At 38.2% G+C, this 13,385-nt stretch overlaps 1 protein-coding gene across 1 annotated transcript in view; it reads right to left on the reverse strand.

Moving 5' to 3' along the window:
* CTNND2 (catenin delta 2) overlaps window positions 1–13,385 on the reverse strand; it is a 1,648,910-nt gene that overhangs the window by 689,955 nt on the left and 945,570 nt on the right. Inside the window, exon 8 of the mRNA XM_053714511.1 lies at window positions 10,544–10,796. Coding sequence (XP_053570486.1) covers window positions 10,544–10,796 — 253 coding nt within the window. The remainder of the gene's footprint in view (window positions 1–10,543; window positions 10,797–13,385) is intronic.

Genomic DNA, 13,385 nt, shown 5'->3' on the forward strand with positions numbered 1-13,385 from the left:
ACCACGTCCTTGATGGCCACGATGGGGCAATCAGTATTACTGATGCTTGCTCCTGCTTAATGTGGGCCACTACTCGAGGAAGGAGTGGTAAAGGCAGAGAAAGGCAGAATAGATTGAACCTCCAAAGCCCCGCTAATGCATCTATTAGCTCCCCCTGAGGATCCCTGGACCTCGACCCATATCTGAATAGTTTGGTATTGAGACGAGACACCATGAGATCTATCTCCGGTATCCCCCACCTGAAGCATATCTCCGCAAACACTTCGGGATGGAGAGACCATTCCCCCGGATGAAAGAATTGTCTGCTGAGAAAGTCAGCTTCCCAGTTGTCCACACCCGGAATGTGGATCACTGACAGCAAACAGCTATGGACCTCCGCCCAATTCAGGAATCCAAGATACTTTCCTCATCACTAGGGAGTTTCTTGTTCCCCCCTGATGGTTGATGTAAGCCACCAAGGTTATATTGTCTGATTAGAATCTGATAAACTGGGCCAAACCCAGAAGAGGCCAAGCCTTCAGAGCATTGTAGATTGCTCAAAGTTCCAAAATGTTGATCGAGAGGGAGCTTTCCTCCTTCAACCACAGGCTCTGTGCCTTCTTGGCACCCCAAACAGCTCCCCATCCTGAGAGGCTCGCGTCCGTAGTCACAATCTCCCAGAATGGTCTGAGAAAGAATGTCCCTTGGGACAGATGATCTGGACAGAGCCACCAAGAGAGTGATTATCTCGACTGGTTGGCCAGAGAAATCTGTTGAGACAGATCCGAATGATCACCGTTCCACTGCCTCAGCATGCACAGTTGTAGCGGTCTGAGACGGAACCTTGCAAAAGTAATTATATCCATGCTGTATGTATGTATGTATTGGGTACTTGTAAAGCAAAGCTAATCACCCATAAGGGTCTCAAGGCACTGCCCATTTTATCGACCTCGGAAGGATTAAAAAGGCTGAGTGGACCTCACCGGGGATCAAACCTGTAACCCTTGGGTTGCTACAGAGCTCAGCCACAGTACTTTAGCATGCTGGGCTATCTGATGCTGGACACCATGAGACCAATTACCTCCAAACACTGAGCCACAGATGGCCTTAAGGGGGTCTGGATGGCAAGACATGCAGAAGCTAGCTTGCACCGTCTCTGATCAGTTAGAAATATCCTCATGGATACTGAATCTATTATAGTGCCCAGGAATTCTACCCTGGTGCTTGGGATGAGAGAACTTTGCTCTAAGTTTATCTTCCATCCATGTGATCGAAGAAGAGAGAGAGAAGAGAAACCAATGGTCCTTTGCTAGGCGAAAGGATGGCGCTTGAACCAGAATGTCGTCCAAGTAGGGAGCTACTGCTATACCTTGGGTTCTGGTGACAGCCAGGAGAGCTCCCAGAACCTTGTGAAGATTCTTGGGGCCGTAGCTAGACCAAACGGAAGTGTAATGAACTGGAATGGCTGATCCAGGAACGCAAACCTTGGGAACTGGAAGTAGTCCCTGTGGATTGGAACATGAAGGTAGGCATCCTTCAGATCTATAATGGTCATGAACTGTCCTTCCTGAACTAGAGGAAGAATGGACCTTATTGTCTCCATGGGGAGATGTAGAAACTTGTTTAAGCACTTAAGTTCCAGAATTGGGCGGAAAGTTCCCTCCTTCTTTCGGACAACAAACAGGTTTGAGTAGTATCCCAAACCTCTTTCTGTGATTGGAACCGGTACAATGACCCCTAAGGAGGACAGATCCCACACACACCCCAGAAAGGCTTCCCTCTTTTCTGGCTTTAAAGACGGGCTTCAGAGGAGAAATCTGCCCTTGGGTGGATGAGATTTGAAATCTTGTATCCCTGAGCTATGACCTCCAGGACCCATGGATCCTGCACGTCCCTGGACCAAGCGTCTGAAAACAGCAACAGTCTGCCCTCCACATGATCCAGCTTTGGATTGGGGGCTACCCCTTCATGGAAAGGAACAAAAATTAGATACTTGTCCCTTAGATATGTTCTTTTTATCCTGCAATAGGAAGGCACACTTGCCCCCAGTAACCATAGAGATAATGGAATCCAGGCCTGGACCAAATGAAATGTTTCCCTTAAAGGGCAGGGAAAGTAGTCTAGATTTAGAAGTCATGTCTGCAGTCCAGGACTTCAGCCAGAGCGCCCGACGCGTCTGCACTGAGAAACCAGAGATTTTAGCATTCAGGCGAATAATCTGCATGGTTGCATCACATATAAAGTAATTATCAATTCTCAAAGCCTTAATTCTTTCCTGGATAACATCGAGGGGACCCTCCACCTCGATCAATTCCGCTAAGGAGTCGCACCAGTAGGCCGCCGCTCCAGCAACCGAGTGAACAGCCACTGCCGGTTGAAATAAATATCCTGTATGCTGAAACATTTTTCTGAGAAACGTTTTCATTTTCTTATCCATCGGCTCTCTGAAAGACGAGCTATCCACAAGAGGGATAGTAGTATGCTTAGCTAACATGGAGATAGCACCATCCACCTTAGGGACATAACCCCACAACTCTAGTTGAGAGTCCGGGAACAATTTTTTAAAGGCAGACGAAGGAGAAAAGGAAGATCCAATTCTATCCCATTTGTTTTTAATAATATTCGCCATTTTTACGGGTACAGGAAAAGTTAGCGGTGCTACCATGTCCTCGTACACTCTGTCTTATTTAGGGATCAAAGGTTCATCAGGCAACTTGGCCTCTGGAACCTCTAATGTAGACAGAACCTCCTTTAAAAGAAAATGCAAGTGTTCAATTTGAAATCTAAAGGCTTGCTCCTCCACAGCCGGAGGCCTAGAGGTAGCAGACTCTGATTCAGAAATTTTACCCTCTGAAGACTCAGAGTGTGACCCATCCTGGGATACCTTAAAGGCAGACAAATCAAGTAAATCACTAGATGTCCCCTGGACCAGAGAGCTATGTTTAAACTTTCGCTTACACTTAGCAGGGCAAGGTAAAGCACTAAGAGCCTCAGACACTGCAGTCTTTAACTGCGCAGTAAAGTCTGATGGTAAAAGGCTCCCTCCAGATGGAGGATCAGGCGTGCTACAGAAAGCTGCATGAGACAATGGAGATGGATACGCTCCTCACGGGACGGCGAGTCCTCAGAGGTGGACGGCTCAGTTGTACTAAAGGGGTTAACCTTCTTAGACAAAATAACCTTGTTGATGCATATGGAACATAGTTGAGAGGGTGGGCACACCAAGGCCTCCTCACAATATATTCAGGTATTACTTTGAGGAATACAGGAAGTACCCTCAAGCATATCAGGATCCTCCATAGCTTGTGCTAACAGTAGGATACAAATAAATGAGCTTTTTATTTTTCTCAAAAACAGCACCTATAGACCCCCAATGACTGTGGCACTCATCACCTCCTAGACCCAGGCACTCAGAGAAGAAGCAACCTCTCCGACAGCTAGCTCAGTCAGGAAAGAGAAAACAAAAGTGTGACCACACCACACCCGGACACGTGGTGTGCAATGCAGGACTGGCCGTGCTATGAGAAAAGGCGAGCCAATGCTATCAAGCTGTGCAGCGTTCAAAGTGAAAGTAAAACACCTGTATGTTCCGTTACCGCATAACAACAGTCTATTAACCCAAAAAATAAATCTCACAAATAAGCAGCATAAATCAAAGAAACACATTTGATTAATCCCCACTGTTAAATAACCTCCCTCAGGAGATATTAACCCATGATTCTATAAAGATAAAATGAGTCACACTGTGACCCTGTCTTCAGCAATTTCAACATAAGTGAAAATTTAAACGATCTCACCAGAATCCATGCTGTGGAACAGAAACACAGCCTCTGTGAAACTCGTCAACACTGGTTGCTTAAGGAGCTGTTAGCAGGCAGTCTGGATGGGTTCACAGAAGGTCTCTCCCTGCATCTTCAGACTCTAACTTTCATCAATGCTCTCACTGAGAGGCTGACAAGACTGCTTAAAACTCCAGTTCCATAATGAAAGGCATATATCCCTCCTGAGGAACAACTCCGAAATTTTCTGACACTTCTCTGCTATCCTCCTGTGACGAAAGGCAAAGAATGACTGGGGGATAGCGGAAGTGGGAGAGGTAGTTAAGCCTTTGGCTGGGGTGTCTTTGCCTCCTCCTGGTGGCCAGGTTCAGTATTTCCCAACAGTAAGGAATGAAGCTGTGTACTCCCCTTGTATTAAGAAGGAAATACATTTTAAAGTTGTTTAAAATTACATGCTCTATCTGAATCACGAGAGTTTCATTTTGAATTTACTGTCCCTTTAAATCCTACAGTTAATCTATACATATTTTAACTTATTTTTTTCAAACAGTAGCAATTGATGGCAAACTGTATCATATAAATCTGCCATTTATAAAGCTAACAAAACCAAAGTATCTTCTAAACCAGGTTTCTTCAATTTTAGGGCCTGATTCTACTAAAGACTCTGGACTGGTGAGATTCTGTAAGAATGCTCGCCAGGCCTTTTAGTTCCCTGGTGGAATTCTATAAAGCCACTTTTTACCCTGAAAGCAGGGTGTCCCGCTGAAGGACGTATTACTGCATTTTCGTATGGGAAGGAGATACATACATTACAAAAGTGCATGAAAATTGTAATTTAAAAATCACACAAAATGAATAATTTAACCATTCACACAAAAATATTTAAGAAAAAAAAATTGTATTGTTAAGGTGCAGCACACATTTTGTTCTCCAAAAATCGTATGTTATCAAAAACGTAAATTTTATATGTAAATTATACATGAATAAATTGTATTAAGTATGCACAGCATAAATCATAATTTAAGTACACAGTATGTGCAAAAAAGCAATTTTGTAAAATGGGCTGAACATGGGCACTCCATGGGTGTGTAGGAAAATTTCTCTCAAATCCCAGCGTAATTCTGTAAATATTTCTGCCCTACAGATGTCATTGTTTTTTCTTGCAAGTAAAAAGGTGGTGAGCTTTTATCAAAATACTCATAACACTAATTACTCTGAAAGGAAAACCTATGCATACGAAAATAACAGCGAAGTTAAGGTACAGTGCACTATACACAGCGCAATTTGTTTTGTTTTGTAGTAGGTGTAATATTAAAGTTTATCCCTGTGCAATTTGTCCACCATTGCAAAATTTTACCTAGCAGAGAGCTCTCAATAATTCTATAGGAACTACCTCGCTGCTAACAGGGACAGTCCCTTTTTTTTATAGAATTCCATGAGGGCTACCCCTGTTTGTGTGGAAAACCGTGTGTAGACCTGCATATTTTTTAGAATAGCCCATTAGTTCTCAGGGTCCGCTATCATGTCAGATTCTCAGGATGTTTGAACTACAGTAGGGTGACCAGATGTTCCTGATTTCCGGGGACAGTCCCTGGATTGAGGAGACTGTCTCCGTAAAAGTTATGTCCCCGGCTCCTGATGCACTGTCCCCAGCTCCTATTGCACTGCAGCCAAGCGCAGAGAGGAAGTGATCGTCCTGATAACGTCACTTCGTCCCGGCGTATGGCAGGCAGCGTGCAGGTCAGGAGGGAAGTGAGGAGCTTCTGACCTGACCAGCGATGACAAGGTAAGTCCTTGTGGCTGGACACATCTGCTGTCCCTGATTGGATTAGAAACATGGGTATAGTCAAGCAATTGCTCAATAGGAAAATCTTCTCATGCATTAGAAAAATATATTACATATGTAAAACTAAATAAGTTTGTCTATATTAAATATTATTATGTTTGATACTTTTTTTTTCTCCTCCTCCCTAGGAAACAATTCCGCTAATGCCCATGAGTAGATAACAGGTACAGAAACTTTTTATATATAATTTTTCAAGCAAACTTAATGTTTCAGATATGTATAAAACAAACCTCTATCAGGCCCATTTATCAAGCTCCATACGGAGCTTGAAGGGCCGTGTTTCTGGCGAGTCTTCAGACTCGCCAGAAACACAACTTATGAAGCAGCGGTCTAAAGACCGCTGTTCCATAACCCTGTCCGTCTGCTCTGAGCAGGCGGACAGGAATCGCCGGAAATCAACCCGATCGAATACGATCAGGTTGATTGACACCTCCCTGCTGGCGGCCGATTGGCCGTGAGTCAGCAGGGGGCGGCGTTGCACCAGCAGCTCTTGTGAGCTGCTGGTGCAATGTTAACTGCTGAGAGCGTATTGCTCTCCGCATTTAGCGAGGTCTTGCGGACCTGATCCGCAGTGTCGGATCAGGTCCGCAAGACCTTTGATAAATTGGGGCCCAAGAGTCAAGATGTTATCATACTACTCATTTTATCTTTCTGTCTCACTCTGAAATGTGCATCTCAGTGAAAAAAATTAATACTGAAGCCAATAAAATACTGAATATCTAACCACGGCAGGATTACTGGGTCTACTGCTGGTTACCCTGCATTGAAAGATGGTTTTGACATTTCTACAATCAGGGTCAATATGTGTGTATGCATGTGTATGTGTGTATGTATGTATATATTGAGGGTGTGTGTGTATGTATCTGTGTGTGCGCCCATGTTTGTATCATATGTATGTGTGCGTGTGTTTGTATGCATGTGTATGTGTGCGTATATGCATGTGTATGTGTGTGCGTGTGTGTGCATGCATGTGTATGTGTGCATGTGTGTTTATGCATGTCTGTGTGTATATGTGTGCTTATGTGTATGCATATGTGTGTGTGTATGTGTGCGAGCATGTGTTTGTGTGTGTGCCCATGTTTGTATGCATGTGTATGTGTGCATGTATGCATGTGTATGTGTATGTGTGCACACATGTGTGTATATGTATGTTTTTGTGTGTGTGTGTATGTGCATGTGTGAGTATGTGTATATGTATGATTGTGTATGTATGCATTGAAACTTTTTTCTCTATCTTATCTTCTTTACATTTGGTAGTCATATCCCAAAAAATTCTAAGTATTTTTTTTTTATCTCATGGACGAAATGTGAGAACTAACGTATATATCATACTATAACTCTATAAACACATACCACATACACTGCATATTATATAATTTGAGGAAAATATGCTAATAGAATCGTTTTTTATCATTTGCCAATAAAAAAAAAAAATGTCCCCGGATTTCATTTTAAATATCTGGTCACCTTAAACTACAACAAAGCTCAGTATTTGTAGTTAAAGGGACAGTCTAGTCAAAATTAAACTTTCATTATTAAGATAGGACTTGTCATTTTAATCAACTTTCCAATTTACTTTTTTCTCTTGGTATTCTTAGTTGAAACTAAACCTAGGCTGAGTTATATGCTAATTTCTAAGCCTTTGAGGGATGCCTCTTATCACATGCTTTTTAAATTCCTTTTCAACACAAAGACTGAAAGTACATGTGGCCCTATAGATAACACTGTGTTCAGGCACAGGGGGTTACTTAAGATTTAGCACAATACAATGCTAAATGCAAGACAATAGATAATAAACAGTCACAGTCATGTGATCAGGAGGCTGGAAGAAGGTTCCTAGATACAAAGTAATCACAGAGGTAAAAAGTATATTAATATAACTGTGTTGGTTATGCAAAACTGGGGAATGGGTAATAAAGGGATTATCTATCTTTTAAAACAATAACAATTATATTGTAGACTGTCCCTTTAAAGGGACAGTCTAGTCAAAATTAAACTTTCATGATTCAGATAGGGCATGCAATTTTAAACAACATTCCAATTTACTTTTATCATTAAATGTGCTTTGTTCTGTTAGCATTCTTAGTTGAAAGCTAAACCTAGGTAGGTTCGTTTCAAAACAGGGGAGTGCTAGTTCATGTGATAACATTGTGATCACGCCTGTGGCTTGTGGCAGACACTGCACTAATTGGCTAAAATGCAAGTCAATAAATAATAAATAAAATGTCATGTGATCAGGGGGCTGTCAGAAGACGCTTAGATTCAAGGTAATCACAGAGGTAAAAAGTATATTAATATAAATGTGTTGGTTATGCAAAACTGGGGAATGGGTAATAGATAGGGATTATCTATTTTATAAAACAATAACAATTCTGATGTAGACTGTCCCTTTAAATAAGCCAAAATAATCAACAGTAATTAATTATATAAATCTCATTCATGAAGACTACAATTACAGACCCCTGTTCTAAACCACACAAACATCATGTTCAATCAGTGGCAGCAGTCTGCAGGCCTCCAGACATGGTATCCACAACAGATTTTGGAGTTCATATCCCTTTAAAATTGCATGTAATTTTGACTTTAATTACTGGTAACCATTTCAGTACTGATCCATTTCCTTATCCATTTGTACTACATTGGATTTTAGGTGTTAACAAGCGTAAGTTTTTTGGGGGTTTTTCGGTCAGGTTCCAACACAAACGTTTCAGAATATTTTATAAAATAAATAAGTGTGCAGTGATACCATAATATGAGAAAACACTACCCTATGAACTACATAATAATATATTTTGTGCTATTTTCTGTGGCATACATGGTAAATAGCATTAGAGTAATTATTTTTTAAATATTTCAAACACACATTATATGGTCTCTATTATTTTTCTCACTTTGTACCAACTTGCAAAGGATGCACAAAGGATTAGGTCTGTTCCCTCTAAGGCCAGTTTTGTGTGCGACCCAGCAGTGAAACAGTTAATTAGTTAAAGGGCCGGTCAACACTAGAATGTTTGTTGTTTAAAAAGATTTATTACCTATTCTCCAGTTTTGCACAGCAACACAGTTATAATAATACTCGTTTTACCTCTTTTATTACCTTGTGTCTAAGCCTCTGTAGATTGCCCCATATTTCAGTTCATTTGACAGACTTGCATTTTAGCCAATCAGTGCTCACTGCTCGGTAATTTCACGTGCGTGAGCTCAATGTTATCTACGTGAAACACATGAACTAACACTAACATACCCTATCTGAATCACAAAAGTTTTTTTTTGGACTTGACTGTCCCTTTAACTGTGTCCTGCAATTAGTAAACACTGCACAATACAGACTGCAAGGTGACGTTACTTTATTAACTGTTTCACTGCTGGGCTGCACACAAAACTGGTCTTAGAGGGAACAATCGTACATTTTAAAATTACACACGTTTTTTATTTTATAACAACTGAGTAGAAGTGTTAAAGAATAGCTCTTCTTTTACTAGATTAAACATAGATGTTTCTTTAACAACCTCAACAATTATTTCTATATTTCATGCAAATTCAGCCCTCAAAAAATTGCAAATTTGTAGCATAAATCTCACATTGAGTAAAATATAATAAAGAATACTGAAAAATCAGATAATAATGATCATCCACAAGTCATATTCCTAAAGTGTTAGAAAAGGACACACATTTAATAAAAGTTTAAAATGTACTTATTATTAATAATCTGTCAGTAATGATGATAATGTTCATTCAAATTATATTAACACTAGTATGCTAAAGGGAATCTTCAAAAGTAAAAGTCAGAATGTCTCATAATAGGCTCATAATAATTTGTTTTCTTATTATCTGGAGGCAAACAATATCTACATCAATTTCCAGTTTTTAAATAACTAACTCAATCCAAGAAAAATTAAGAATAATAAAAACAGGAGCATCTTGATAAACCTTGTACTCAAACTTAAAGGGACACTGAACCCAAAAAAATTCTTTCGGGATTCAGATAGAACATGAAATTTTAAGCAACTTTCTCTAATTTACTCCTATTATCAAATGTTCTTTATTCTCTTTATATCTTTATTTGAAATGCAAGAATGTAAGTTTAGATGCCGGCCCATTTTTGGTGAACAACCTGGGTTGTCTTTGCTGATTGGTGGATAAATTCATCTTCCAATAAAAACATGCTCTCCAGAGTTCTGAACCCAAAAAAGCTTAGATGCCTTCTTTTTCAAATAAAGATAGCAAGAGAACGAAGAAAAATTGATAATAGGAGTCAATTAGAAAGTTGCTTAAAATTGCATGCTCTATCTGAATCACAAAAGAAAAAAAATTGGGTACAGTGTCCCTTTAAACCAGTTTTCATTTTTGTATCTAAAAATTGATATTCATGCCTTCCTCATGCATTCAGACAATTTTCCATTTCTCAGCACTCATGCTGAGTTAAAACATGTTGCTTAGACATAGAACTTCTCACAAAATGCTCTTGCACGTCTTCTTCTCAAGCATGGAGAATAAAAAAAATATGAATCACCTAAGGCAGAAAGAAATAGCTTTTCATCTTTCATGTCATTCAACATAGACATATCTTCTGTCACCTATACAATAATCACTTTTTATTTGCTTTTTCTGCAAATCACTCCCACAATTTTCTCTTTTCATGCATAACCAAAATCTTGCAGCAAAAAGAGTGAGAGAATAATTCACACTCATTTTTTTCCACATATTTATAATAGTGTCCTGCAGAACAAATAAACACTGCTTAGAATAAACAACTGTTTTGTGACCCAACAGGTGTTAAAGAAAAACCTTCATACAGCTTTGGCTCCTTTATAAGCTAAAAAAAATGCAAACTAACAGATGGGTGAACTGAAAATAGAAAATTATATCTATACAAACATGTGGATGCTGGGCCAGTCAGAATTAAAGAAATACATTAAATAAATAAGACTGCACTTACCTTGGATCTTTCTGTATGCTATCAATGGAAGGTGACCTAGCTAATGTCCCCTCTGGTGGTATAGCGGGCCCAGATTTGCTGTAAGGTGATTCAACAGAAGGACAATACTGCAGCTGTCGGTATGGGTCTGCGTAATTGGAGGCAGGGCCTGCAGCATAGCTGCCCCTCTGGAAGGTCCCTGTTGCATTCTGGGTGCCATGTTGGCTGCCTGTGCGCTGTAAGGGTACGGAGTCGACACCAGGGGAAGATGGGGCTACGACAGGAAAGTAGGGACAAAGTAAAAAATTGAGGACCTGTTCACAGAAATGGTTAACCAGGTCTAGGCAGAGGAAAAGTACAAACAAATAAAGGGGTTTGAAAAAAAAAAAAAATACATAGTTATTTCTTGAAACATTATATTAAGGAAAACAACCACACAGATCATGATTATATTTGCTATATGAATATAAATGTATCATTTCTATGTTTGCATTTTGTGGGGGAAAATTATACAAATATAATGATTCATTTTACAAACATCATTTCAAGTACGTTATATTAAACTTATAGAGTAAAAATATTATTCTGAATCTTTAATGAAGTATAATTTATTTTGGAGGCAAAGTTTGTCTTTCATGTAAAATTGAATCAGAGATTTTTATACTAAATCCGTGTGCTTCTGGCTGCTATGAGAAAAGTAATCAGTTTTTTTTATTTTATAAAAAGGAATCCTTTTGTACCTGCCATTATATCTAACTGTATTTCAGAGTGTTTTGTATAATTTCTCAAAACTTTAAAATCACATTGCACAATAACACAAAATGATCTCAGGACAAAAATATGACTTGTCTTAAATCTTTTGTGGAGTGTGAAAAGCATAAAAAAAATAATGGAGATTCTTCTATACCTTGGATGTCTAAGAAATTAGAAAACCCATGGAAGAGTAGGTTTACAAATTTAAGGACATTCAAATCTTATTACAAACCAACTTATTATGTGTTTTCTAGTTCCTTTGCAACATACAAATGTCATGGATAACTCACCTTGAGCCAATATAACACATACTGAGAAGCAGAATTGTTTAGAATTTTCTATTTCAACTAATATGACCTCTTCAAAATCCATCCTGGGCTGTTTTGAGAGGCTCAGTGTTAATGATTTTACATCTGCTCAATTTAATTTTAACACATATAACTGTTACCTGGTTTAGCAAAAAGCTAGAAATGTAGCTCAAATCACAATTTTAAACTAGGAAGCTTGTACATAACTTAAATAGAAACACTAGATCTTAGCACTGTAATGTTTAGACATAATTCAAATAGAGCAGCAATTTTAAGAAACTTTCTAATTTACTCCTATTATTAATTTTTCTTCGTTCTCTTGCTATCTTTATTTAAAAAAGAAGGCATCTAAGCTAAGGGCAATTTTTGGTTCAGACCCTGGACAGCACTTGTTTATTGGTGAGAGCATTTAGCCACCAATCAGCAAGCACAACCCAGGTTGTGAACCAAAAATGGGCCGGATTCTAAACTTACATTCTTGCTTTTTCAAATAAAGATAGCAAGAGAATGAAGAAACATTGATAATAGGAGTAAATCAGAAATTGCATGCTCTATCTGAATCATGAAAGAAAAAATTTGGGTTCAGTGTCAATTTAATATATATAAATTAATTGTGCACATCATGAAATGATATTACTGGTTAAATGTAAAAAGCTGCATTCACACCCATTCTTCTAATGGATTGGAAAGGACCTTTATTGGATAGTTTGTTGTTTCTTGTTTAGAAAAAATATGTTAACGTTTGAGGCCAAGTATAGTGTGTTTAGTTAGTTTAGTGTTTTGTGATATGAACATTACTGCACCAGATGGTATGTAATGGTTCTCCATAACATATTTATTCCCCACAGGTTGTGGGAAACAATATAAAAGTATTGCTTTACAGTGAGACAATAGGGTCTCAGCACTTTAATATCCATAGTTAAAAAAAATACCTGATAAGATGCAATATTTGATTTTGGTCACAGTAATACCCATTTATTTTTGCCCAAACTTCTGCGGGAGAGTTGCAATTTGTCATAATATATGTATTTTTTTAAAAGTAGCGAAGATTGTGCCATATGAATTTCATTTATATGTGTAAGCTATATTCCAAAGACTGCATCATTATTATCAAACGGTACTTTAAAAAGGCCAGAGACAAAAGAACAGAAAAATTATTTATTTTTCATCTTACTGAAGAACATTTTTACCGCAGAGGTGTTCAACCATTCCAAATGAAGGTGCCATATTGTAATTATTTTTTACCTGAATGCCTAGTGAACACATTTTAGGAATTATAGTAAATGTTTAGAAAATGAGAAAGTTGCTATTATATTTAGGCCACAAATATATTTTAATAAATAAATATATTTCCAGAATTATTATTATAATTTAAGTATTTATTTATTTTAGAAATACATTTAAGGGATAACTCTAGTAAGGTTCCCTTACCCAATGTATAATAAAATTAGTTTATAATTCAGATTTCCTTTCCTTTTAGCTCCGATATTTTCTCCTCATGCAAGGCCTCTTATCTTTAATGTTTTACCTCACTGACGATACCTCAGATATTACATAATTTTTTTTTGTAAGGAACATGGTGCAATAACAAAGTATTTTTTTCTGAAACTGTTCTCCAAGGAAGACCGGTGTCCAGTTTTTGTGACTATGTGATTACAGAGTGTGCATGTGAGTTTATCCTTGTACCCATGGGCAGTGCTGCGGAATCTGTTGTCGCTTTATAAATAAAGAATAATACTAAAATAATAATATATTATTTATGGGTTTTAATGAATTAGTAATATAGTATCCCAAAATGTTTT

This window comes from Bombina bombina, chromosome 5 (assembly GCF_027579735.1).
Source record: "Bombina bombina isolate aBomBom1 chromosome 5, aBomBom1.pri, whole genome shotgun sequence".
In the NCBI taxonomy this organism is placed as follows: Eukaryota; Metazoa; Chordata; class Amphibia; order Anura; family Bombinatoridae; genus Bombina; species Bombina bombina.